General features: G+C 44.3%; 3 protein-coding genes across 10 annotated transcripts in view; 1 reads left to right on the top strand and 2 right to left on the bottom strand.

Moving 5' to 3' along the window:
• Window positions 1-2,594, bottom strand: part of LOC129177619 (alpha-N-acetylgalactosaminide alpha-2,6-sialyltransferase 1-like) — a 23,623-nt gene extending 21,029 nt beyond the window's left edge. For 4 of the 5 annotated variants that reach the window (XM_054768946.1, XM_054768940.1, XM_054768939.1 and 1 more), the window contains exon 1: window positions 2,452-2,594. In XM_054768946.1, the coding sequence (XP_054624921.1) occupies window positions 2,452-2,552 (101 nt within the window). In that variant the 5' untranslated portion in view covers window positions 2,553-2,594. The remainder of the gene's footprint in view (window positions 1-2,451) is intronic. The other variant, XM_054768943.1, reaches the window with a different exon arrangement.
• Window positions 1,587-12,982, top strand: LOC129167913 (proteoglycan 4-like). Its single transcript, XM_054752605.1, has 7 exons — window positions 1,587-1,620; window positions 5,206-6,645; window positions 7,066-7,084; window positions 7,201-7,280; window positions 9,168-9,281; window positions 9,467-9,593; window positions 9,678-12,982. The coding sequence occupies exons 2-7, from the start codon at window positions 5,269-5,271 to the stop codon at window positions 9,731-9,733; spliced, it is 1,773 nt and encodes a 590-aa protein (XP_054608580.1). The 5' UTR covers window positions 1,587-1,620; window positions 5,206-5,268; the 3' UTR covers window positions 9,734-12,982.
• Window positions 12,983-19,312: 6,330 nt separating this feature from the next.
• Window positions 19,313-25,018, bottom strand: LOC129174193 (matrix-remodeling-associated protein 7-like). Of its 4 annotated transcripts, none has more exons than XM_054765924.1 (4): window positions 24,439-25,018; window positions 23,300-23,537; window positions 23,019-23,127; window positions 19,313-19,743 (listed from the first exon to the last, which is right to left on the bottom strand). In XM_054765924.1, the coding sequence occupies exons 1-4, from the start codon at window positions 24,685-24,687 to the stop codon at window positions 19,629-19,631; spliced, it is 711 nt and encodes a 236-aa protein (XP_054621899.1). In that variant the 5' UTR covers window positions 24,688-25,018; the 3' UTR covers window positions 19,313-19,628. The 4 variants fall into 4 exon arrangements, with proteins under 4 accessions (XP_054621899.1, XP_054621891.1, XP_054621914.1 ...); XM_054765916.1 differs by having other exon boundaries at window positions 23,019-23,130; window positions 24,439-25,016; XM_054765939.1 differs by having other exon boundaries at window positions 23,300-23,333; window positions 24,439-25,006.
• Window positions 25,019-25,351: the final 333 nt, after the last annotated feature.

The raw sequence follows: 25,351 nt of genomic DNA on the forward strand, positions 1-25,351 counted from the left end.
GTTCCAAGAGGAGTCCTGTTGATCAAAGCTTCACGAAGACTAGGTAAGGGCGGCAAAGACTGATGCGTTTGGAAATAAATAAATAAATAGAATATAGTACATTCTTGTATTTGGGTACTTGCAGTATACTGGTACTGCATTTGGAAATAAATAAATAAATAGAATATAGTACATTCTTGTATTTGGGTACTTGCAGTATACTGGTACTGTGTTTGGAAATAAATAAATAAATAGAATATAGTACATTCTTGTATTTGGGTACTTGCAGTATACTGGTACTGCGTTTGGAAATAAATAAATAAATTAAAAAATACAATATTTGAAGTATCACTTTATCACACGCACACACACACACACACACACGATCAGGGGGGTGGGAGAGGCAAATAAAACAAAATACACAACACCACATTCAAATGTATACTTTATTTACTTAATAAGCATTAAACCTTGATATAAAACTGAATGATCAACATTTACATAGAGAAAAGCACGCAGGGATGTTAATTCTAGGCTTGATAAAATCCGCACACAGTCTGCAGGATATTGTAGGCCTCTCGCCCAAAGAGACGATGGTTGTGGGAGGCGGTACTGGTAGGCTGGGCTCTGGTAGGTCTTTGTAGAAGGTGGAGCCCAGCATGTGTGATAGAATCACACGGAATCAGTCTCTAATTCACAAACAGGCGCTCTTCCGACCAAACCATCAACCTCCAGTTCTCTGTCAAAAACGGTGATCGGATTTATTCGCCTCTTATAACTAGTCATCTTCTGTCTTCCAACATTGTCTTCAGCTCGAGTGGTTAACCTCTTCCCCAGCAGGTCATGCCTTCGCTTCACACTATCTTGTGTGAAAAACAAACTAATTTCTTTCAAGAGATCAGCCAGCTTTGGGAAGTCTACCGCCTTGAACGCAAGGCGAATTGGGAAATCCCGCTCTTTCTGCAGAACTGTCCTTGGTCCTGCAGTATTAGCAGTAGAGGTGGCATATCTGACCAGCAGCCAGATGTGTGATCTCGAACAATCGACGAGAAAAGATCCACCCTCTTCACGCAGTAGCGAATCCGTTCTCACCGCTACACTTGATAACATTCTCGTAAGTCCTACATCCCCTTGGTCGTGCACATGTTGCATGTAAACGATGAATTCTTGAATGGCGATCTTTATTTTTTCAAATTCAGTAGAATAGATTCACAGCTGCATAACCTCTGTATACATCCACAAAGGGAACTACTCCCATGCCTCTAAACTCACAAACCACCAGGCATCCCCCGTCAAGATGCAGACTCTTTTTCCTGAACACCGCTATTTTTTTCCAACAATCACTCATAGTTTGACTCAAACACCCCTCGTTATACTGTAAAAGACATCTCACACATTTCCACAACCCTCAGCACCTTCACCACGCCCATCAATGCCCTTTAAAATAATACTCACGTTCTAAAGTAAATAACAAAGTCACGCCTCCTTCCTTTAGCCCCACCTCCTCACCCCATGACCTTTTCAACAGTAATTGTATCGGCCGGTTGGGGGGAGTGGTCTAGATGCAGGAGGGAGTGGCCTAGATGGGTCATTTCTACTTTGTTCTTGAAGAAACAAGGCTTGTCGAAGGACGACTGATAGGTAATCATGATATTTTTTAAGAAAATATAATTTTTAACAAAATAGCTGTAGTAGAAAGACTAGTATCCACGGTTGTCACGTTTTGACTGTCTTTGCAATTGGCCGGTTTATATGGTTTGAATGGGGACGTGTGAGCTAAGGATTCAATGTTTTGACTGTTTTAGTAGTATTATTTGTATTGTTTCAATGGGAATGTGGTAAAAAAAGAGTTATGAGTAATGTTTTGACTGTCTTAGCAGTATTATTTATATTGTTTAAGTGGGAAAACTACATTTTTGAGACACTACCAGACCCACAGAGAGGCCGGAGAGGGCGGTATTGGGTTTGGAGGAGGGCTGGTTAGGAAAGGAGGGGTATGGGATTGGGGGCTTCCCCCACACGCAGCCGGAAGAAAACACAGTCACGTGGGAATGATTTTATGATTGTTTGTTTGTTTTATGACTTCCGCATGTCCGCTTGCTGATGCTTTCATCCCTGACACGTAGGTGTGAAAACTCGTTGATGTTTTATTGTTTTATTGCCATATCATAAACTTTTATGACATAGGGTCATAAATCAACCAAGACATGTCATAAACACCTTTTTGACACAAAGTGGATTCTATACCTCTGTCGAGCAAAACTGCAAATTAAGGGGGTTAATCTACAGTACAGCAGAGGTGTCCAAATTTACAGGGAGCCTACTTTGATACTTTCCACCTTTTTGTTCAACACGCTAAAAGCGATCCCAGCTAATACTTCAAGAAAAATGAGGCATTTTCATAAATAGCTGCACTTTGGACACACCTGACCTACAGTATGGAACTTGAATGTCAGCAAAAAGGACACTTACCTGATGTCTCGGGATAATTTGGACTGATACAGCACAAAAAACATGGCACTGAGTGAGGCGACAAGCAGCAAAATAAAAATCCTAGACGCGTGAAAGGCCATCGCTTCAAGGAGGAGGGCGAGGTCTCACCTTGCACCTGACTGAGCGGAGCAGTCACAATGAATGTGGCACCTGGTGGCCACCAGTCACGGGGCAGGGCCAATATGCACACACACACACACACACACACACACACACACACACACACACACACACACACACACACACACACACAGGGGCGGACCTACCATTAAGGCAAAGTAGGCAATTGCTTATGTTAGCATACTAAACAAATAACAGAGCAAAAAAGAAAGCCATCTGAAAGCTAAATTCATATTATCTATTTTCAAAGTAGGCAATTGCCTTAGGCCCCCAACGAGTAGGAGGGCCCCAACCAGCTGCCCCCACCCCAACCAGCACGGGCCAGGGCCACAACTACCATCATTATGTTAGCATACTAAACAAATAACAGAACAAAAAAGAAGGGATCGTGTGTGTGAGTCCGTAGGTGTCGGCAGTACCGATCCTCCAAGGGAAGCAGCTGTTTTTGGGCCTACTTGATCCACCTGAAGCGTCTCCCAGAGGGCAGGTTAGAAAAACGGAGAACAAATTGTTTTTCCACTTTCCTGCACAGTTGGAAAACGGATGAAACGGATCAAGGACGAATCCATCCATTATTCGTTTATTGGGTTTTCACATTAAAGCCGAAAGTTAAAAAAAAAAACAAATGAGAAAAAAAAAAAGAAGAAAAAAAAAAAAAAAAAAAAAAAAACAAATGATAATGAATCCCATTTTCAATATGCTTTCAGACTAAAAGCAAACAAGGAATAACAAATGTTTTTTCCTAATTGCACAACAAGTACAGCGTCAGGCAAAATGATCTGACACATTTGTAGGTTAAATAAAAGGCAAATAAAGTAAAGAAACAAAGTGTTTTTATTTTCGAAAAGTACATATAATTCCATTTTTTTCATATAATGCCATTTTGCTTTTTTTCTTTATCATGCCATTGTTTTTCGGTTCTTTTTCAGTTGCTGCCATCTGTAACTGCAACACAACGAGCATTCCGTTTGCACTTCAATCTTGGTAGACATGATCCCGTACCAGCTCCAAACATGATCTTGTTATGACTTACCAACTCCACAGCTTTTGGATCTGCACTGAGTGTGGACAATAATGGATCCCATTTGACTGATGTAATTTTTAAAACATAATGAAACAGAATGGCATTATATGTACTTTTCCAAAATAAAAACACTTTGTTTTGTTTTACTTTATTGGCCTTTTATTTAACCTACAAATGTGTCAGATCATTTTGCCTGACCCTGTATAAATCAATAGAAGCTTGGATTGTTCTTCCTATTCATTTCTAATGTTTCATTCTATTGGATGCAACTAGAAACATGACTTGCTTCCAAACGTCTCCACGTGCTGTCAAGTCACGCGTCACAGAAAGCAAAGCCTCCTCCTTTGTCTCATTTGGTGGTCACGTGACTTCTTCCTCTTCCTCCAGTCATGGACGTGTGGCTGGCCGTGATGATGATGATGATAATGATGATCGAAGGTTTTAACGTCCATGTATGTGCTGATACGTCACATGGACACAAGTATTGGGACAATTATCTCATTCTTTCGCTCAGCAAAAGACATTTTGGACAGTTTGCTTTTAAAAATAACATGTTAGCTTCATTGTAATGAAAATGGATGGATGGATGTCTATCCAGGACGGAGGGATGTACCTTTTTGTATTTGTATTTATTACCTGCAGTAATAAATTGTATTTTTTACCAAGCGCTGTGTCCAATCTGCATTTCGGGTTCCAACACACAGAATAACTGGCCAAACATGGAACCCGCAGATTTGGAACACCTGCGCTCCGCCCTGTCCCATCAAGGACAGCTGGTAGGAAGCCACGAGACGTCACTGCGCGAAATGATGGACACCACCACCGCCCTTGCCACCAGCGTGGGCTCCATAGATCAACGCTTAGAGCAAGCATTTACTGTCGGACCCTTACTTCCTCCTCCCCCCCCCCCGTTCTGTGAGGTCTTGATCACCCGCTGGAGTGCCTTCCTATCACGTGTTGTACAGTTACCGTACCAAACAGTGATGGAGGCGGTAAGGACACTTTCGATGGTGCATCTGTAGAAGCAACTCGGGATTGTGTTGGACATGCCAAATTTCCTCAGTCTCCTCAGGAAGTACAGTCTTTTATATATACCTTAAACTTTCTGATCTTTCTTTGTTTGTGATGGCCATTGTTGATGAAAACATGGCTGACTAAGCTGTCAACAAAGTAGAAATATTCCTGTGGCGCTGCTGAGTGAGCAGTGGAGGCACACTTCAAGCAATCTATGTATGTATATATCTATATACACTTGTGAAAATAGGATGTAGTGTCAGGTATTCACAGCATTCAGCAGCATTGTCCTGTTGAAAAAGTCATTACCACACAGACGAGGGCATGTGAGACTCACTTCTACCAAAGTTCAATGTCATGTAGGGGGGCCACGGGCCATGTTTGAGACCCTCAGGCTGCAGCATGTGAGGAACAGTAAAGGGGAAATGCTTATTCAATGGCAACCTGTGTTTAAATTGTAAATATAAAATGGATTGAATAAATGTTGAACAAGCTAACCTGACAGTCTCCTGTAAATAAATAGAAAATAGAAGCTAGTGGAGTTGTTGATCAAGTGTCCTCTTCCCTCTTCTCAGGTACAGACAGACGCCATCACAAGAACTTGCAACAAGCAGGGCACGCTAGACATACCGTGCAAGATGCCTCCAAAGACCTTTACCATCCTGTTGGCCATCATCCTCTTGGTCTTGATCATTGGACTCACCTGCATCTTCAACTTCATGCCATTGGCACCGTCTAACGTGCAGCATCAGCCAGAACCTAACGTGCAGCGTCGGCCAGAACCTAACCTGGAGAATGTGCTCAAACCTTTTGCGGAGAATCTGCCAGAACCAAACGTGCAGCGTCGGCCAGAACCAAACGTGCAGCGTCGGCCAGAACCAAATGTGCAGGGTCGGCCAGAACCAAACGTGCAAGGTCGGCCAGAAGCAAACGTGCAGGATCAGCCAGAACCAAACCTGGAGAATGTGCTCAAACCTTTTGCGAAGAATCTGCCAGAACCAAACGTGCAGCATCGGCCAGAACCAAACGTGCAGCGTTGGCCAGAACCAAACGTGCAGCGTCGGCCAGAACCAAACGTGCAGCGTCGGCCAGAACCAAATGTGCAGGGTCGGCCAGAACCAAACATGCAAGGTCGGCCAGAACCAAACGTGCAGGATCAGCCAGAACCAAACCTGGATAATGTGCTCAAACCTTTTGGGGAGAATCTGCCAGAACCAAACGTGCAGCATCGGCCAGAACCAAACGTGCAGCGTCGGCCAGAACCTAACGTGCAGCGTCGGCCAGAACCAAACGTGCAGCATCGGCCAGAACCAAACGTGCAGCGTCGGCCAGAACCAAACGTGCAGCGTCGGCCAGAACCAAACGTGCAGGGTGAAAACGTGCAGGATCGGCCAGAACCAAACGTGCAGCGTCGGCCAGAACCAAACGTGCAGGGTCGAAACATGCAGGGTCGGCCAGAACCAAACGTGCAGCGTCGGCCAGAACCAAACGTGCAGGGTCGAAACGTGCAGGGTCGGCCAGAACCAAACGTGCAGGGTCGGCCAGAACCAAATGTGCAGCGTCGGCCAGAACCTAACGTGCAGGATCAGCCAGAACCAAACCTGGATAATGTGCTCAAACCTTTTGGGGAGAATCTGCCAGAACCAAACGTGCAGCATCGGCCAGAACCAAACGTGCAGCGTCGGCCAGAACCTAACGTGCAGCGTCGGCCAGAACCAAACGTGCAGCATCGGCCAGAACCAAACGTGCAGCGTCGGCCAGAACCAAACGTGCAGGGTGAAAACGTGCAGCGTCGGCCAGAACCAAACGTGCAGGGTCGAAACGTGCAGGGTCGGCCAGAACCAAACGTGCAGCGTCGGCCAGAACCAACCGTGCAGGGTCGAAATGTGCAGGGTCGGCCAGAACCAAACGTGCAGCGTCGGCCAGAACCAAACGTGCAGCGTCAGCCAGAAGCAAACGTGCAGGATCAGCCAGAACCAATGACCAGCCAGAACAGTGCAGGATCAGTGAACGAGGTAAAAACAACTGATCTTGTAGAATTCAGCTAAAAACAGCTAAAATAAGAAGCAGATGGGTCTGTGAGACAAATGATGTACTGACTGACACAAGGGTGTCCAAGTGCAGCCTTTTGCACCCCGTGGCACATCAAGAGGTAAAAGTTGTAATCTAATCTCGGTATTAATATGAGAATAATGTCATCCTGAGGAAAAGTAACAACATTTTAGTCGCATCAAGCTAAAATATTCAAAAGTTGGCATTTTTGCAAACGAGGTTGCGTAAAAGTTCTGTTCTGAATGAAGTCAAAATATTGTGGAAGTGAAGTATAAGACGGAAGTGAAGGGAGTTGTCAATTGAGCATGTCCAAAAAGGTTGCTTGGATGTTAGCCCTTGATGAGCTGCAGTTGACTAATCATTGTTTTGTTTTACATTCACAGCCTCAGCTGGTCAATAAAGGTAATATAGGTAAAGGTAAAAAAAATAATAATAAAGGTTAGCATGCCAATTAATTTAAGTCTAAGAAAAATAATGTTCCTGTAGTTTGATACCTTTTCTTCATCTTTCATCTTCAGTTTGCCCTTCGCCATGGAGTGGCCATGACAATCGCTGTTTCCTGTATGTGGGTGTCAACAAGACATGGCATGATGCTGAGGTACGCCAACCTTGCTTAATCCTTCAAATTAAAACCTGCAAAAATATTTGGCTGCTTTTAACCCTCATTTTTATACATCCACACTGTTACAGCACAGACACACACACGTATCATTTTAATATGCAACGTAGCCGTGAAGCAAAAGCATTTACTGCATGCTTTGAATGGGAAACAGTAGCAGCAGACTGGTCTAAAAATGACAAAAGGAAGAATAGTCCGAATAGAAATCTTAGTATTAAATTGCGCTAGCGTACAGCAAGTAGAGGCCCTTCTTCACTTTGACTTTGTGTTATCACCGTGCTCGGCAAAGGGAGCCGCCACAAGGAGGCTGAAGAGGTTGCCGACCCCTGGACTAGGTGGATCAATCCCCAAATGAACATGGACACCTGGGTCATGAATGTTAATGCATGCATCAGTCATCTTGAAGCTGCGGTGATGTTGTGAGTGGGGGTGGGTCTCAAACTTCATCGGGGTTGGGTGGGCACCCTCCTTCATAGTGGTTTCGATGATAGGCCCACGACACCTGAAGGGAGCCCATCGGCAACACCTGACGTTACTTTGGGGCCAAGGAGATGTCTCTCCCCTTCACAGGTAGCAGGTAGCTGTACGTCATGGAAGCAGGACTTGATGAGGCCGGTGACTGATTCTGGGACATTGAAAAAGTTGAAAGCCGTCCAGAGGAGGCGGTGAGAACTGACCCAAAGGCATTGGCGAGGTGCTTGAACACAACATTGAGGCGTTTTCCAGCTCTTTTGGCAGCTTGGATTTGATGCCGTATCATACTTGTATGCTCCAAGCAACCGGAGAAGCAGGGAATCCCTGCCTTTTCCCCGTGGTGTCAACGTAGTGGCTCTTGTCCAGGAAGACAGCTGGCCTTTAACATTTTCCCTTCAACATTTAGGACGCTGGTTTGGTGAAACGGGCTGATATGGGAAGTCCTTTTCCTTGGGGATTAGGATACCTCCAGCTCTCCACCACACATTTGGAATTGTTGGCTTCTGCCACACCACTTTCATCAGAGTCCAAAGAAAACGTATCTCTGGTGTGTTTTTGTACAGCCGGTATGGGACTCCATTGGGCCCAGGGGAAGAAGCAGCTCTCGTCCGGCATGCGCTTGGGGGGGCTAATATCCAGCTGATGTTCTGGAGGTTGTATCGATGGCTCGTGGAAGAATTGTCTGTCCGCACCGCTGGATATCTGTGCGATTCTTTGAAGTAGGCTTCCAGGTCTGTTTTGGATGTTCTGAGTTTGCCACTTTTGAAAAAGTTTGATCTCGCCATCTCCTTTGTTTTATGTCTTCTTCTCAAATTCTCTGCTCTCCTCAAAGCTGATAGACGGTCTTTGACTTCTGCCTGCGGGAAGTCACTTGCCACCTTTTCCTCCTCTGGAGCTTTCATCCGTTGTTTTTTTCAGCTGTCTTCTTTCTTTGACAATCTCTTTCTGCCTTCTGGACTTCATTGGCATGGATGACGTGTTCTTCCAGATCAAGACTCCCATTCTCTCCAGCTTCTTAACTGCAGCTCCCCTAGGTTGTTTGAGGAGATAGCTGATGTCTTTGTTCATCGACTTTGCTATCGAAACTATGGTGATGGATGGCGACATCGTGGGTGGGGACATGAACATGGTGCCACAGCTGTTCAGCTCCAGTGGAGAACATCCACACGTCATTCCCTGACGCTGGGACCACCAAGCTTCATCAGGCACTTAGTGTTCGCTTCCAATCATGCCTTGCACACTGCCACTTTCATCGTATCATTAATAGTAGCCATGCCAGACCTCACAACCTGATGGGCTTCTGTACTCACTCCCAAACCGCTAATCTCACCTTTAATCTCAAACTCCAGCCACAGTTCATGCCAGTCTATGCGTCCTCTGTTGCTTTTTCAGAAGCACTGCGTAGCCATGGGTGGACACTTGGCCTCAGCTCACACCCACGCCACGAATGAGTTCCTCCGGGGATTGATTCCTGAGCGGGATGCTTGGATTGGGGGCAACAAAGAGGTGGGTGATTGAGAGACCACAGGTTGACCAAGACATGCTGTTGCGTATTGGACATACCAACATGTACATTAATGTTGTAGCTGAACAAGTTAGTTTGGGCTGAAATCCTCAATGAAGATGCCATTTTCATCTTGTAAAAGTAGCTCTCACAAGACAAATGCTCAGTACTGCTCTTTATTTTTCAGAACGATGTGTGGAAATGGACGGATGGTTCCCAGTTTGATGTGAAGCCGTATGGGGGGAACAGCACACATGCTAGATGGACAGAAAAATGCTTCTTTAGAGGGGCTTGTGTGAAACTCAATGGCCTTTGTAAGACTGCAGAAATGCATTCATCATTTCTGAACATTTTAACAACCCTTCATCTTGTAACGTTTTTACCTGGTCTCTTCACAGCCCTCCTCTCGATTCTTTATTGCTGGTTCGAACAACCATTTATTTGTCAGAAGTGATGGGATGGTCTCGGCTGGGTGATCCGGCTGCTCCTTCAAAGACGCCGGTGCTGAAAGATCACCACTCTGCGTTAATTCGGTTGCTTTCATGAATCCTGATCATAATCGGTGTGCACATGATCCCAAACAATCCGCAAAACACCAGTTTACAAACTAAGGCTCGTACTATTTGCAGTTCAGGAGCTAACACAATCAGGAGAAAATGAATCCATCCAAAACAAAAGCACATTTTAGACAACATATTTAGAAGCAACATCCTTTAACATTGAATCACTTATTGAACTCAGCTAAAATGAGGCACAAAGCAAAGAACAAGCTGCTACCCGGCAACAGACCACCATTTTTCTCAACAAGAGGGCAAATACAAACACACCGAAAACAAAACAGCAAAAATTTGTCCTCGCTTATTCTACATGAATTAAGTCGAAAAATGCGTAATCCTACGAGGAAAATGAATTTTACAAGATTAATGTAAGTTATAAGAATGGAATAAAGACAAAATTATGAGAAGAAAGTTGAAATAGTTAGAAAATGACACAGCGGACGTGGAGAAAGTAGCTAATTTTATGGGAATGAAGTAAAAATATCGATATTGCATTCTTTGACTAGTTAAAGTGTCATTTTAGTCACATTAAAATGGTATTTTTTATGTAATTTGGTGGAAATGAGAGGTTACAGTGTGGGAATCACATATTACAGAAGAAATTGACAAATTATTTAAGAAAGTTGAAATATTTTGGAAAATAACAATGGGAACATCCCTGAGATTTCTTTTTGTAAATAGTTGCGAGCAGACGGGCGTGAAAACCATGTAATACACAAGCTCACCTACGTGTGGCGCCGTGAACAAACACGCGGGCGGAATAGAAGAAGAAAGAACACGTGTGTAAGTCTGTCGTCTTGCACTTGTCAAGTCTTAGGGGCGTGTCACTGCACAGTACGTACCCGGAAGGCAATGTGTTCAACTGGGCTCTACGCATGTGTACAACGCGTCTACATCCGGCCGGCAGTCACATGTTAGGCATGTGTAATCTACGCCATCCGTATGGCAGCAAGCAATACACAATAAGTCCCCCCTCCGCGACCAAAACGTAAGTAAGATAGATAGAAAATTGAGAAATAACAACATAATCTTTTTTTTCTCATATCCATGATGCAAGTGGACAATTAAGAAGCCCTTTTCGCTACTGAAAAAAGTAAAACACAAAAGCATGTGCTAGGAAGTTATGTTTGGAGGGATGATATTTCCCCGTTTAGAAAAACCCCTGAAAGAGCTGAATCCTCCAGATGTATCCATCATTGCCCTCTGCCCTCTCCTTGTTTACATGAAATATTTAATGCGTTTTCTATTGAATTATTGATGTAACCCGTAACCCGATATGACGGTTACGTCTGCGCTACGTGCATTGCCCAAGTTTTACGTAGCTCAGTCATAAGACAATAGAAACATCACCAAGCTAACCAACTATTTTAACAAGAGTCACTGATAAAATAACCTCCCAACATATTACACATATGAAGTATGGTTATTGACCATTTATGTTCATACATTTCAAAAATAACTTCCACAGCACGTGACGTCGCAGAAGCGCTGTGAAAATTAACTAAAGGAGGAAGTGACGTAGTCCATGCGCATGCGCGAGACAGATTGCGTTCCGGGTACGTATTGCGTAGTGACAGTGCGCCGCACACGGGCGGCGACATGGCCGCTATTCCATTCATCTTCAGTGGAACCGACACATTGGGGCGATTATCGCGTGCCACCGTGCATGTGAAGGTTTTGTGTTGGTGCGTGTCGTCATACACACGCCAGCTTGCGACGCCATCCCAGAAAGTTGAAGAATGTTCCAACCTTTCAGACGAGGACCAGTTGGCGAGAGTTGATCGACTAATGAGCGGACAGGATGCTAATCAGTCGCTATACTTGGCGTGTCAGATTTCCTGGAGCTAGTTGACATTTCTAAAAAATATAGATGTAAAAAAAAAAAGAAGCATGAGAACTCGTCAGGTAAGTTTACATTCAATTTATGTAAGTTCATCTTCCAATGCTAGCAAGATCCGCTATTAGCAAGAGTAAACACCGGCCACTTTGCCTCCTCGCTTCTACCTTGATACCCCCAAAATTCCCTCCACATCTGACAGCCAATCAAAAATGCGGGAGACTCGTACAACTCGCTCTGGATGTGAACACGTCGCTCACGGGTGTCGCTGGTCGCCGCCACTTGTCGCCTCCCATGTGCATGGTTTGCTACGCGTTGGCCAACCCGAGTGTCGTTTGTGGCGCCCATCAGAAGTAGAATTACTTCTGCGAGTCATTGTGGAGTATATGAGGAGAATGGCGACTGGGGTGAGTCATGTTGCCCCGCCATTGGCTGGCCAAGCCAGGGTGTACACTGCCTGTTACCCGTCTACCCCCGTGACCCTAGTGAGGATTAGCGGCATAGAGGATGGATGGATGCTGTATATAAGGTGTTCAATGTGGTTTGGTTGAGGAAAACATTGAACATGTTCTATGCGCCACCACCACAAACTTCATGTCTGTATGCCGATGCCAATCATATAGTCTACTCGTTTTCCTGGATACCTTTCACATCTGATTCCTAAAGGGACTGTTGGCAACTGTTGGGCAGCTTCCTAGAGGAACTTTGTTGCACGCGTGACGTCTTGAGCACGTAAGCCACCCCCCACGTAACACACGCACACTAGCTATGTTAAATGGCCAAGGTTAGCTATCATTGAATGCATAGCTTAGCACAACCACACAAAGACCCCAATTTGTCATTTTTGTTGCAAATTGGGACAAGTCTAGATGTTTGTTTGCTGTCTTTGAAAGCACTATGCTAACAAGCTAGCCGCTGCCGATGTTCTGATTTCTTGGTTAACCTTGAGAGTTGCAGACAGTCACTTGAAATATTTTGATATTTATGATACTGTTTGACTTAAGTGGGGGTGTCACCATACACCATATTTTAACATGACAATGAAAACTTGCAGGACTGGCAAACAAAACTTATTTAACAGTCGAGGAGTAATGCAGGAAACGCCGAGTGCAGGTTGGATTGCAAGGTTTCTAGTGTGTGTAAAGCACTTAATGTGTGCTTCCCATCCTGCCTGGCCCACTGCCACTAGCGATGCCATAGTTGAGCCTGATGGGCTCCTGGCTGCCAGACATGTGGTGACACCCCCACGATGACCATGATGTGTTTCACATTTCACACGTTATTCCAACATGTTCTACTTTGGAATCAATAAAGTACACTTTCGTTGGCACCAGTGGTCTCCCGATGCTTATTGGACCCAGTCTCCACGTCCTTGTCGGGGTGGCATTTAGGACGCCTTTTTCCTGCTTTTCTCATCTCTTATCTGCCAGCTCAGTTTCATAGCCAAGTTTGAATAACCCCCAATGTTAGGAGAAAATTCTTATTCCCTGAGCTAAAGTCCTTCAAATCCTCCTGGGGGGGTTACACAACACTTTTACTGTCATTTAGCAACATTTAATACAGTTTACGCTTTAATACGTTCATCTTGGTGATGACAGACGTCAGATTGGCCAGACTGGGCGGCGCTGGTGGGAGAGCCAAGAAGTGCGATGAATAAGTGAAATGAAATGTGTTTTCATGATTGATGTTATGTTGTTCTGTTTTTTTTTTAAAATATTGATCTTTCCCCCCCCCCCCAAGAAATATATTTTAATCAGCAGAGGTTCAGCTTAGAAAGTATATACTGTTATGACTACATTTTTGTTGGCTTATTGCAGGACTGTTTTTACAGTTTACGTGTGAGTTGAAAGTGATGTGGCACCCTGGACAATATTGGGGACAAGTATTAAAAGAATCGCATGTTGATGTTGCTGGAGGCGACCCCCGAGATGCAGAGATGAAACCCCATTCCAGGTCAAATGTTATTTTCAGTAAATAAACCATAAACCAACAAGCAAAAAGGGGGATGGGTGGTGGGAGGCATGTCCGGCGGAGATGGCACACCTCAGGAACAGGTGGCGTGCTGCTTGGCTAATAGAGCAGGCTGAGAGTCTTGACTTGCCAAAGGGGCCCTACATCTTGACTGGAAGGCGGAGGTCACTGTGTTCAGCGGCTAGCTGCAGAGAGCCCTGCGTCTTGACTTGCTGTGTTTCCTCAGACCCACAACAGAATGGCACCAGTCCCCTCCTCCACAGGCGGGATGGAACATGCAGCTCCAACGCACAGCTGGCAGCACTGGCCCCCTCGTTTACATCGATTTGTGATGTGATTTAGAATTTTCGACCCTTTTTTAACAAACTCTTTGGGCCCGATGTAATCTGATATGTTTGATCGTGTCTAGTCATGTGGAACTCCAAATACATTAAATATATTTAAACTGAAGAGGGTGACGAAGAAGGAAGGTAAAGATGCTACTTCTGAGGGAGAAATAGTACTTTTGAGCATGACAAGACTTGTTGTTGGACACAAAACTTGATAAGAATGAGCCCCGGCAGCCCACGGGACAAAGACAGAGCAGAAGCACGGGAGGGATGTCATGTTGTGCGCTATCTGCATTGTGTTGCTGACTCACCTGGGAGGAGTTAGCGGTCCACACCTGCATCCAATTAGTGGGACTGAATCCACCGATCGCCACGAGAAGCACGACCCGACCAGCAAGGAGAGAGGTCATCCCCAGCAAAAATGTGACGCCAAAGCGGAACCATCCTCTCCAACCAAGACCTGGAGATCGACGGGTGTGATGGCCGCAGAGGACCCTCGTAGCCCAGAAACAGTGGAGGACGGTGCAGACCAGGAGGGAAGTGCAGACAGCAACACTGCTAGCCTGATTTTGGCGCTTCCTCCCATGTCCGCGGCCACAGAAGCTGCAGTGGAGGATATTCTGCGTGCAGTCACAACTGTCAAGACCCTGCATGACATTCTTGAGCGGCTGGCAGCTGAACATCAGGAAGGAGGACCGCTTCGGTGGTCAGCAAACCCCAGCTACACCCGACCCAGCTTGTCGCTCGCAATTATCTGGGCAACCCCGTGAGCCCTGATGGGCCTGCAGGGGAAGAAGCCTGAAGGGTCAAGCATATGCTTGACTGGTCTATGTGGACTTGATGTTACAGTACTCGGTCACAGTAAATTGTAAATCCAACGTGGTTATGGGTAACGAGCGGATTCATGGAGGGGGTGTCGAGTGACCTAGGTGTAGATGTTTTGATGTGTAAGGGCTGGATGTGAGACAGATGTTGGTGTTTACTGAATGTGAAGGTAATAATTGGCAAATGTCATGTTCACTGTTGGTGTCTAACTGCATGTTCAGACAAACAATGGTTGAATGTTGAAAATAGCTAAAAAGGTCGCCAATGTGAGCTCCAAAGTCTGGTGAAATGACGAGGCCAGGAAAGTGGACAATAAGTCACAGTAGGATCTGGTAGAAAGGTCACTCTGTGTCAAAGCCACCGCAGTACACAGTGGCAAAGCCAGGATACCCCTATAAGGACATCCGAGGAGTAAACCTCTCACGTAACAGCACAGGCCAGAAGATTAGAGGCAATGAACCAGCGCTGTACTCGAGGTGGTGCTGGGCTTTTAAACCCCACTAGTGTTAATTGCTGCCAGCTGCGCAGCAACCACCAGGAGTGACGTGGCTGCAGTTTCCTCCCAGCAGGAAGTGCAGCCCGCCAAAGTAAAAACGCAGGACAGCTCGCTCCTGTCCTGCGGAACATGACTGATTGTTTTTGTTGACGGGTTGAGGGAGTGCGGAGTGTTTTTAAGGTTTGGTCCAGGGGGGAGGGAGTGTTTTATGCGGGATTAATTTGGAGCAATTAAACAGTTGTATTGGAGGCAACAGAGTATTGTCGTTGTTGTTCTTTTCTTCCAGCTGATATCTGGTCCTCAGTTATTTGTGTTGTAGCTTCGACCCTCGTAATAGGAAGTGCGATTGTTACAAGGTTATGTTGGGTGTCTATTCCTGTACTTTTTGAAAGGCAAAGAAACAACCTGAAACATAATGACATGCACATTAACAACAAATGTTTCCTGTTCTTCCTATCTTCAAAATAAGAGTCCAGGATGTGTTGGTATTACTTGTACCAAACATTTATTACATACATTTATTTTTTTTTTTAAAAAGGTGACAATTCTTTCTCGGGATGAGACACAGGAAACTATTGATGTTGCTGAAACATGAATATTGATGTTCTCAACACTATGTGGGCATCTTAAATGAGATTGGGATTATTATCTTGCAGGAGCTGTGAAGTGAAATGCCTGTGCAGTGTGGACATACAGTAGACGCCCCTACAACGTAAATAATCCGTTCCGAGTAGTGTTTTTGTGTAGTGTAGTGTTTTTATGTTATACGAAGCGTATTTTATGTATTTTACGAAGCGTAAAATACATGTAAATAGCCTAATCCGTTCCAAGATCTTCCCAAACTCACCCCTTGGCACTTCAAAATATTCAAAGTCCACCAAATATGGTGGGAAAATATAAGAAAACGTTAGCATAAACATAGTAGTGTAACATTCCAATATAAAATAAGGTAATAAATAAGATTACTGTAAATGAATAAAACTGAAAAACAAAAACAATCTTACCGTTCACGAGATGTCTTGATCAGGAGCGCAAGTGGAGAGTAGGAGGGGGAGGAGGAGGAGGACTAGCCTGAGTCGAAACGCGACTCAAAGAGTCTAAGAGTCAGCTGGTCTCACAGACGAACGCACACGCACTACACGATGATGCTGTGTGCAAAATTTTAATTTGTAACTTAACTTAATTGTTTAAGTTGGTTTAAGGGCGACTACGAAGAGGAAAGGAAGTTGAAGGGACAAGCCTGTCTCTCACTCTCACGTATGCGCTGTATGAGTCAGCCAATGAGATGAGAGCGTAGGCGGTGCCCTGATAATCAGCCAATGAGATGAGAGCAGAGGCGGTGCCCTGATAATCAGCCAATGAGAGCGTGAAGTGTCAGAATTTCTGGATCATTTCCTGCTTGGTTTCTATCGACAACTTTTCCCTTTTTTTCTTCTCACTTACATTTGGTTTAGGGCCCATGACTACGGTCATTTTAACACAAAGAAAAGTAAAAACATGAAGAAGAAATTTCAATGCGTGCAAACTATTTGAAGGGCAACTACGATGAGGAAGAGGTTGAAGGGAGCAGCATGTCTCACACAAACACACAGACGCGCTGGATAAGTCAGCCAATGAGATGAGAGCACAGGCAGTGCCCTGATAATCAGCCAATGAGATGACAGCGGAGGCGGTGCCCCAATAATCAACCAATGAGAGCGTGAAGTGTCACAAGGCGTCACCAAGCACTTAACAAATCGAATTTCTTGACGCTTTATGTTGTATGGAATTTCTTACGTAATACGATGAAAAAACTTTACATAAATTCTTTACGTTCAGTGGAATTTACGTAGAAGGAGGTTTACGTGATGCGAGGTACTACTGTACTTATATTGCTGACAAATCCACTGCATTAGGGAGGACGGCTCTGCTTGACCCGAAAAGACACGATCATTTCAGCATTAAGAACTTTCTCACGAGTCACACCTTAAAATGTACAATTCATTGTTTTAATCACAAATTAAAATGGGCAGTGAATTATTTTAACATTGACAAACTAAAAGGTGCACAAAATGATTTTTAAATGAAATGAAAGATTTGTTTTTAAATAGTGAAATTGAAATATACAATGAATTTGGTTGTCACAAACCAAAAGTGTGCTTTGAATGATTTTTTTAAACAGTCATAAAGTGTACAAATGATTATTTTTCAACACCAGACGAGAGAATCCGGTTAAAACAATTTTCAAAATAAAACACGTAGATTGACAAATATTGTATGTGTGTGTTTGCTGCCTATTTGTGTTTATTTTTCCAAGAGTTGAAAACACACACACACATCGACACACATATACACACCGACACAACCGTATACCTCCAGGGTACGCAAAGCCTAAACAGACACAAACACACACAAACACACACACACACACAGTCTACACATGCCCCGATCTTGTCATGATGTCCGATTTATCTTTCAATGATTATGTCTGACTTATTCTTCAATACATTTGGAAAAAATCTAATTTGGTGTGAGAGTCTTTCTTCCTTCTCATAACTGGAGATGGAAGAGCACGCAAGGGGGACGTGAAATTAGCTTAATTCATTAAGTGGTCCTTTGACCTTTTGGAGATTGTGGAGAATTTCATCTCTAACACCATCTCCTACACATAAACACAAGTCATCGTTGCAAACAATTGATTTCTCCCCATTTCCACGTCTTCATCCTGACACTTCATGACTGATGGCATCTCTTGTTGAGGAATTGCTTTTGTTCCATTGTAATTGTTCATCTTCATGTCATGCCCCGTGGATGTCGCTCTGCTGCCGCCTTTCGGCCATGTGTTTCAGTGCATGCTGCTGCTCTGATTGACCATGCACACCTGTGGCCAATTACGGAGCTCCTTATCAGCTACTGCTGGACTGCAGACCAGTGCCAGTTATTCCTTCGCCTTGCCTGCTGCCCGCTGCCCGCTGCCCGCTGCCCGCTGCCCGCTGCCCGCTGCCCGCTGCCCGCTGCCCGCTGCCTGCTGCCTGCTGCCACTCCCGGTCCTCCGGTGGCTCCTAACTGGTCATTCCTTACCTGTTGTTTCCTGCGTTCTTATTCCGCAGTTGTGTCGCTAACGCTAGTTAGTCCTGCATTGTTTTTTGTGTTGCAGCTCCCTTAGTTCTTCGTTACCTTTTTGTCCTGCCTTAGTTTTCGGCAGTGTTTTTCGTTTTCATCTGGCCATATGCCCTAAATCTTTTTGCTATCCTTTTTGCATTTATTGTGTGTCTTTTTTTTATTTATTGCCTTTGGGAAAAAATCCTTTTGTATACCACCCGCTGCGTGCTCACTCTGCATCCTGGAATCCAGACCTCGGCCTGGCCGAAATCGTGACACTTGACCCTCAATACACACGCACATCTGTTGTGATGATGGTTGCTTTTGTTCATAAATAAATATCTGGCATTTTGACATACACTGGTTTTATATCGGAAACTTTATTCTCTCATTGTGGATTAATTTAGTGCAATGTTGTACAGTATATTCGTAGGGGCCTTTGAGAGAGAGGGCCCCTGGCTATGGTCGCCTTAGGCCCCAAAATTGCAAAGTCCACCACTGCATCTGCTAACATGTATTGTAAATATTTCATATTGCATTTTATTCCTGGTGCTCGTGTGAGCATATCTAGCGTATTCCCTCGGCTGAAAATCGATCTCGCTTGTCGATGGATAATATCATCAGGGAATGCTCTTTAAATTGTATTTTTTTTCTATGTCCCCCCGGGAACCTCGTAGGTTCTAAATAAATGGTGACGCCATCTCCGAATTTGTTACAGTGAAACATTGGCACATTCATAGCTGATTTTAAGCTGAAAGCCTGGACACAACCTGGTCCCGAGCAGGCTATGAGCTGAGCCAAAGTTACCGTGGCGATACAGCTGCTTTAAAAGAGAGCTTCCTTCGCTGAACACCCAAATCCGGCTTTCCACTCAACACAGCTTGCTAACCCACTAAACTCGCTTCACAGAATACCCCCACACACTCCACCTGGGTGGTTACTTTTGTGTGATTTATTACACAACAGAGGGGGTCTTTAGGGGTTGTTGTAGCTGGGAAAATAACAGCATTTATGTTGTACTTGCTTCCGTTGTGGCTACAAAAATCATGCTTTGGGTTTGGAAATAAAAAGTCCATCTGCTTCTCAACTCAGCCGAGGAATAACGTCCAAAAACAACAACAACAACACAACGGACCGAGAAGGTGCTTGCTGGATTGGAGCCGGCAAGTTTGGTACAGGGCGGGCGGCGGTGGCGTCCTTCGCTAGCGCTCACATGCATGTAAGGCAACGCACAAGAGTTCCCGGCGGGGGTCTCAGATGGAGTAGAGACGTAGCTGCTCCTCCATGTCTCCCTCCGAGACCTCCCCGAACGTCTCCGTGTTGTCTCTCAGCAGCTGGAAGATGGCGGCCAACTGCTCCCGTTGCACCCTGGGACGAGAGGATGGCGGACGGTTCATTGGGTGCACAAAAAAATGCAGTCTTTATAAAGATAATAATGCTCAGTTTTGATTGACTGTATCAGACTGTCAACTGAATCAAGGCAGACAAAAAAATAACATTTCCATTACGACCTTACTGAATAGAAAAAGAAATAATAGAATATATACGTGATACCATGTTTAATATAATAAATGAACAATATTTTAAATAAATACAATTACAATATTAAATACTGTGTGAATTATATATATTTTATTATTCATTTTAATCCAAATTAAATAATGTAACATAGAATTGGTACTATATTTCTGAAAATATGTAGTATATAAATATAGCATCAAATATATATTTAATTTTGGTGAAATAAAATGAAATAATACAACACATAATTAAGACTATATTTAATATGTATTATATAACATAATTGACACAATGGGGGGTATTCTGCAAAGCGAGTTCAGTGGGTTAGCAAGCTGTGTTGAGTGGAAAGCCGATGATGATAATATCCATCTATAAGCGAGAGAGATTTTCAGGGGAGGGAATACGCTAGATATGCTCACGCGAGCACCAGGAATAAAATGCAATATGAAGTATTAATAATTCATGTTAGCAGATGTAAATGTCACAGAAGTCCTTGCGCGAGTACTGAGCCTGTTAGTCTTCTTGTATTACAATATTTGCTGGAGGAATAAACACTCTGAGGCATCAATCAACTGCATTAAAACACTTGTTTTATTATAAAAAAGAAATCCATTTTAAAGAGTCGCCACCGAACACGTCACACGCAAAACACTGGCATCTAGTGGTCACAACGAGATACCGCAGATTTAAATACTTCATGAGTTTATGACATCAAAAACGAAAGTTGTTGCACCAATGTATTTATTTTTTTAATGGATAAGTGTTAATATGTCAAAGTTGTGCAATGTTGAGCGTTGATAAATGAAAAGACTAGTCGGGTCTATAGTTTTGGTAAATATCAGCGTTAACTTGCGCATTCACACGGCCCCCCCTCGCTGTATTGGCGGCGACAGTGTTGCTTTTAGCGGTCATAATCTTTTGGGAACTCCTCATAACGCTCCATAACAATTACGTACTCATTTTTTTGTAAAATACACTGGCTGGGATCGCTTTACTTTTCGGCGGAAGTAGAATAATATGACGTCAAACACCGCCTTTCATGTCAACGCGCACTTCACTGATCTAAAAAAAAGACTGGATCGAGCAACCTATTTTCACGCGCCAAAATTTGAAGCCAGATTTTTTTCGATCGCCGCCATCTTGGTGAGACCACCTTATGCGCCACAGCTTTGTGATTGTGCTGGTATACAACGCAGAATTAGTGAAAAATCATCAAAAACATCAGGAGTGCCAGTGAAGGAAGCGAGGATGAGGAAACACAACTTAAAAAGCACTTCCCAAGAACCTTCCACTCGTAAGTACTTTTACTTGGCACCTTTTTTTGACCTGATATATGTGCCACTACTTGAACGGCTTTGCTTTGAAAAGTTCTCGAAATGTAACCAAAAGTTAAAGTATGAACTTTGATGGGTGGTTTTGCAAGAATTTTCTAGTTACACCTTCCTGTAACAACTAGGCCTTTTTTTGGTGCCTAGCCTAGCAATCAATGATAAAATTATTTCTATGCAGTTTTTTTACAGTAGGCTTTGAGTATTTGCACTTATCTAATGTCTTTTTGTACCAAAAAACAGCTTTTTTAAAAGCTACCACAACTACCAAGTTACATTAATTCTGATACCACACATGATTCACGCAAAGGTAGAAGACGTGACAAAATTTCTGCTTTCTTCCTGCCTTAACCTTATCCTGAGATTAAAAAAAATAATGGTTTACCGTAGGAAAATAATTAGACAAAGATAGACTTTAAATTCCGTACGTAAACAATGTTTGCAGGCTGCCACACAGCCAATTTTTCGTCCGTCTCGAAGCTAAAATACATCTTACTAGCTTGATAAATGACACAAAAGCGTATAAATCTGAGTAGTTATAACCTTTAGCAGTTGATTTTGGTGGCTATACGATCAATCGAAGTTTTACCAGTGCGTTGCCATACTGTTGTCTCGCAGCAAAGTGGTCTCACTAAGATGGCCGCCGCAAATTTCCATTGGCTTCAAAAATAAAACGATAGAAGCTCGATCCAGTCTTTTTTTTAGATCAGTGGCGCACTTATCACAAAGCCGAAAACCGCACTTGACAAAGTCAGCTGATAACACCGTCGCGGGACCAGTTAAGTCTGATTGCAGATGTTAGGTTTTGACGAGGTGCATCTTGAGCACGTATACCCCCTACATGTATACAATAAATACATCATATTTTCAAACTGTACAATTACAACATGAATTATATATTAAATTAGATGATATTTTATTTAATTCGCCAAAAATTAAATATATATAATTTATATTATATTTCATATACTAAATACAAAATATTTTCAAAAATTTGTTACAATATTAATATAGTATCAATTATACTGTATATTATTTAGTTGTAATTAAATAGTATAAGATATAATTGACACTATATTTATGTAATAGAAATCCATCCATCCATCTTCTATGTCGCTTATCCTCACTCAGGTTGCGGGTATGCTGGAGCCTATCCCAGCTGACCTCAGGCGGGGTACACCCTGGACTGGTCACCAATTAACCCAACATGCATGTTTTTGGAATGTGGGAGGAAACCGGAGTACCCGGAGAAAACCCACGCACACACGGGGAGAACTCCCAGTTATCTCCCAAATTTGATGGAAATATGCTCACCGTAGCTTCCACCGTAGTCCTCTTAGACCAGAGTTTATCAAGAAATATTACACCGTCTCATCCCTAAACTACACTGGATTGGTTTTAGCCCGTTTAATAAGGTGAATAATAACAAAGCACCTTCAACCAGCAGCGTACTGAGACGCTACCGCGGCGCCCCCTTGTGGCCCAACAGAGGAGCCTCACCAGAAGATGAAATGATGCTGCACCGGGAGACCCAATCAACACCTGCGCTTCTCGTCACTCCCAAGGGTCGCAACTTTAACGTGGACGAGCAACACTCAGCGTGGGACACGTATCTACGCTAAATTGAGCGCGGCGATTCCCCAGCGTTGGAGCGTTGTTGCCAAACGTCCGCCAGCCTGGCAGGGAATCAATCTGGCCTTAAAGACTCAGTCTAGCCTGGATGACATAGCAGCTTAAACGAGGAAAGGCAGACACACAGAGGAAGACGCAGACTCAAGCTAGACATTGACTGACCTCTGCTCCTCCTCCAGTTCCTCTTTGGACATCATCATCTCCATATGGTGGGATCGCGACTTTCCTGGGACGTACTGGAAGGAATTGTTCGTATTGCAGTCCGTCTTGTCTGCTGAGAGAGACAGAGAGTCAACCCTTAATAAACATTAACAAAGAAAACAATCAGGGGTGTACAAAGTACGGCCCGGGGGCCATTTTCGGCCTTCGACTGTACATGTGATTGGCTGATAATAGAGAAGAGTACCTAATCAATTGGCAATTGAACTGTTAGTGGTGCTCACCGATCACCTCCGGGCTCTCTGCGGCTCCTTCGGTCTGGGAGTGAGAGAAAGCACACTTTAGGAGCTCCTGATCAGAGAGCCCGATGAAGGAGCGGCGCCCGCGCCCCAACGAGGCCTCGGACGACGAGTCAAAGCTCGTGTGCCGGGAGTCGGGCCTGGGGACGGACAGGCTGGACGCCGATGAGGAGGAGCGCTCGGGCGCCGGCTGCTCACTGGCGGGGACGGGCGGCGCCTCCTCCTGTGGGAGAATGAGGCGGCAAGAGAGGAGAGGTGTGACTTTTTGCACCGTCGTCACCTCTGTGACGGATGCTGACAAGGCCGCTCGGCATCCCTCCGGGGATGATTGACGGCTCACTCCCTGGCGTCTCGGACACACACATTCATGACAGATTGGAGAAGAAACGGAGTGTTAACTGCTTCGGACCTTTGTTTCTTTTGGACGCCATGTGTGTTGAATCCATTTCAGCCTGTTTAACCACATCTGGTACAATCAGTTGTTCCACAAGTTGCAATGACGATGTGCATCATATGAGCTAAACAGTCAGCATACTTTCACTGACCATTTAAGAACTTTCTCGAGAGGGAGACAAGGTAAACAGCTTAAGGCAGTGACGTCATCCAGCACAGCTTTACCGCTAGCGGTGGGCGATACTACAAACTTTGGCGTCGATTCGATACTAAGTAAATATAGGGCAATCGATACATTTTACATGGGCATCTTTCAAGATCACCGAGTTGAGTTTTGCTTTAATTAATTTACCGTGATTATGACAACAATTTAAGCAAACAAAATATTTGTATCAACAACACATTTATAAAATTATTCGATTATTCTCATTTATTACATAAAGTTGATATAAAAAAATAGTTAACAGTGTAAAATAAGTAAACAAAAACACTGCTATTGGCTCTTATTCAAATCTTTTGGCGGTTTGTCCCCCAAGTTGTCCTGTGTCCAAGATTCATTCCACGAGTTTGTACAAAATATTTGTGAAAATAAACTAAACTGAAAAATGTCGATCTCATCACGCCAGTGTCGCTACAATACTTACACTATCCCAGTAGTGATATTTGGATCGATCCATCCACCTCTACTTACCAGGAGAAATACACAACAAACCAACATGGAGGACACTCACTGACTGCACAGACTTCACCACGTCCCAGTGGTCGTGGGAGCTGCCGCTCAGTTCGCACCAGTCGTCCACCGCCTTCTTCTTGCTCTGCTTCGTGTCCGGTACGTGGCCGTTCTGCTTGGCCGCCGGCTCGCCGGGTACAGGGTAACTCCTGCCGTTCAGCGGGTCTTGGGAGCCGTTCAGCAGCGACGTCGCGACTACCAGGGCTAGCAGCGTGAAGATGACGGCTGACAAGATGAAAGTTGGATCCATACTTGAGGATGTCTAGGTCGCTTTTTTGGACTTAATTTGCCCAAGTTGAGCCACCAGCAGCCATAGCGATGCTTCGAGGATAATCTACAAGCCAAACTAAACGTGTTGCGTTTATTGGATAAAGCTCATCTTCGTATGTAACGTCACGTCCGTAGGCCCGCCCCCTCAGTTCGCTACCTGGGCAATGAGGCGGGTCAGGCGCGCGGTCAACGTGCTCGGCTCGTCACCGCGGCGTTAATCTCATCAGCGGCGAGAGTCCAGCACCGAACGGCTGATGGATGGCCTGTGACAGCACCCGTGTTGGCGCTGGGTGACAAAGGCGAGCAGGGTTGTTACAGTTCAATCGTTTAAAAGGTGCCCGAGGTAGCAACTTCCGGGCACGACGGAGGCGGCAGCGTCACGTGACGCGTTTCCTTGACTACTGCCTAACTACCAAGATCCTAACGCCCAACAAGTATACTTTCTTAATGAGGGCTGGACATTTAAGAAACGTTTTGTTGAGATTATATTTTAATGTTTAATTATATTTTTACATATTTGTTGACTGTCTTGTTTTATAACAGGGTTACACCTGATTTAATCATATCATTTGTGCAGTGATAGTTCTATTACAAAAGCTCAATTTCAAACTACCTGTGGGAATCCAACCTACAAAATAAATCAC

This window comes from Dunckerocampus dactyliophorus, chromosome 2, assembly GCF_027744805.1.
Source record: "Dunckerocampus dactyliophorus isolate RoL2022-P2 chromosome 2, RoL_Ddac_1.1, whole genome shotgun sequence".
NCBI classification, from domain to species: domain Eukaryota; kingdom Metazoa; phylum Chordata; class Actinopteri; order Syngnathiformes; family Syngnathidae; genus Dunckerocampus; species Dunckerocampus dactyliophorus.